Source organism: Engraulis encrasicolus, chromosome 20 (genome assembly GCF_034702125.1).
Source record: "Engraulis encrasicolus isolate BLACKSEA-1 chromosome 20, IST_EnEncr_1.0, whole genome shotgun sequence".
NCBI lineage: Eukaryota > Metazoa > Chordata > Actinopteri > Clupeiformes > Engraulidae > Engraulis > Engraulis encrasicolus.
In genome coordinates this window covers 32109379-32111878 of record NC_085876.1, presented here as the reverse complement: position 1 = coordinate 32111878, position 2500 = coordinate 32109379, and the positions used below count along the sequence as shown (strand labels likewise).

The window sequence follows — 2500 nt, the reverse complement described above, 5'->3', positions numbered from 1 at the left end:
ACTCTGGCCTTCTTCAAGCCTTTATCATCTCTCCACATGAGCACAAATAACCGCTATTTACTGTGATGAGTTGGAGAAGGAGAGAGGGAGAGAGAGAGAGAGAGAGAGAGAGAGAGAGAGAGAGAGAGAGAGAGAGAGAGAGAGAGAGAGAGAGAGAGAGAGAGAGAGAGAGAGAGAGAGAGAGAGAGAGAGAGAGAGAGAGAGAGAGAAGCCACTTACCGGCAGGCTGGAGGGTCGTCCCTGCATGCTGTCCTCCTGCCCCCCCTTACTGGAGGCCAGGGGCTGATTCGAGGCGGGAGGACCGCTAGACTGGGAACTGAAGGAGTCCTGGGACAACTCCTGGAGAGAGAGAGAGAGAGAGAGAGAGAGAAAGAGAGAGAGAGAGAGAGAGAGAGAGAGAGAGAGAGAGAGAGATCCCAAGAGAGCGCGCGCGAGAGAGAGAGAAGTAGAATGTGAGATGAGAAGGTAGACAGACAAACAGGTCAAAGGAAATATTCTGGCTACAATCCAAAGATTCCCAATGCAACAAAGATTATGCAATTTTAACAATACACCCATGTATTTTGGGAAGCATTCACAAATAACCTTTCCTTTACACCAGGGGTGCTCAACTAGAAACTGAAAAGGTCCACTCGCCAAATTTCGTATGTTTCCAGGGTCCAAAAAAGTCGCTACGGACCGATGCAGAAAATAGCCTCACTCGCTGGCCGCACTGGCCTCTTGCTCACTCACTGAGTTGTCATAGTGATGATACTTTTATTTGTCATAAGACTGGCTTCGCAGAAATACACCTATAGATCGCATGGCAGCGAAATCTCATGTATAATTTATACATATTAAATACAGATGGATTTTGTCTTGGTCCGGATGACATTGCGTTTGGGTCCGCATCCGGACCTGGGTCCGCCAGTTGAGCACCCCTGCTTTACACTGTCTCCACTTCAAAACCAGCAGCTACTGCCATTCATTATTTTCATTGCTTTTACTCTGACCGACATGCGACTTGACTTGAATTGGACCCTTTTGGACTCGGCCCTTGTCTCGGACTCGAACCTCTATGGACTTGGAATTGTCTTATGCCATGTCCAGACCAAGAGCGAGCTACACTGCCTGGTAGCGTGGGTAGCAGAAGAAGTTTCTCCTTAAATTCGCTGTATTCGCTGCAGACGCAGCATTGACATGACATATGCTAATCACATAAGGCTCTGGCTTGACGGCCTGGGACATTCGGAGATATGAACGTTCCGATTGGTTTTCGCGGAACAGCGTCAGAGCGAATTCGCCTGCGATTAGATTTAGTTTAATCGTCAAAATTCGCTCTGGTTGAGCAAGAAGCTTCGCTCCTGGCGAATTCGCTTTGGTAGCGCAGGTCGCGTGCCCTCCATAGAGAAATAATGACTTCCGTCGCTTAATTCGCTCCGTTCCATCCTGGTCTGCACACGGCATTAGACTTGACTAGCCCTGGTCTTGGACTCGACTACAGCCCTGCTGTTCACCCTGTGGCTGTGAACACTATTGTTGATGCTTGTGAGAGTCATAACAGAGCATCAACACCAAACTAGATGAACTGACCAACTGACCATCACAGACATTCAAAACATTCAAAAGTTTGTACGTACATTGACTTGTGATGGCGGTGCGAAGCGCTGGAAAGGAGACTGCTGCTGCTGCAACGGCGGCGTCTGGGAGTAGGGCGACGGCTGGCCCTGCGACCCCGGCCCATGACCACCGGCCTGCTGGGATGCCTGCGGAGGACCCGACGCCTGCTGCTGCTGTTGCTGTTGCGCTTGCTGCGGGCCTGGCTGTTGCTGCTGACCACCGGGTCCTTGCTGAGCTTGCTGTGACTGTTGCTGCTGCTGTGATGGTGTTTGTGGCTGTTGTGGATGCTGAGAAGGCTGTTGACTGGGTGGTTGGCCAGGGCCCTGCTGCTGCTGAGGTGGATACCCAGGCTGCTGCTGCTGCGACTGGGGCCCTTGTGGACCCTGTGGCCCCTGGCTGCCTCCGCCCGGCGGCTGCTGCTGCGGAGGGCCCCCCTGCTGCTGGGGTGGCCCCTGCTGCTGCCCCTGGCCGTACGGAGGCTGCTGCTGCCCAGACTGGGGCCCCTGGGGCGGCTGCGCGTGCGGGTGCGAGTGGGGGTGGGCGTGAGGGTGGCCGTGCGGGTACGGGGACTGGCCCTGCTGCTGCTGCTGCGGATGGGGCCCTCCTCCCTGCATGGGGCCCTGGGCCTGGCCGTAGGGGCCCGACTGAGGGCCGTGTGGGGCCCCGTGGGGCCCGTGAGCGGCGGATGGGGGCTGTTGCTGCTGTTGTTGCTGCTGTTGGGAGTATGGGGGCTGGCCGGGGGGTCCTGATGCGTGGGGGGTCTGGGGGTACGGGGACTGCTGCTGGGAGGGGTGCGGAGGGCCACCCTGCTGCCCGTAGTAGCCCGCCTGGCCCTGGTGGCCGTAGGGGCCCGGACCGTGGGGTCCGTGAGGGCCGTGGGGCCCGTGCTGCCCATAGCCTG

General features: G+C 56.3%; 1 protein-coding gene across 1 annotated transcript in view; it reads right to left on the bottom strand.

Annotated features, from left to right (window-relative positions):
- arid1ab (AT-rich interactive domain 1Ab) overlaps positions 1-2500 on the bottom strand; it is a 70082-nt gene that overhangs the window by 40350 nt on the left and 27232 nt on the right. Inside the window, exons 3-4 of the mRNA XM_063185785.1 lie at positions 1620-2500; positions 220-339 (exon numbers count right to left, since the gene is read on the bottom strand). The exon at positions 1620-2500 is cut by the window's right edge and continues 4 nt beyond it. Coding sequence (XP_063041855.1) covers positions 220-339; positions 1620-2500 — 1001 coding nt within the window. The remainder of the gene's footprint in view (positions 1-219; positions 340-1619) is intronic.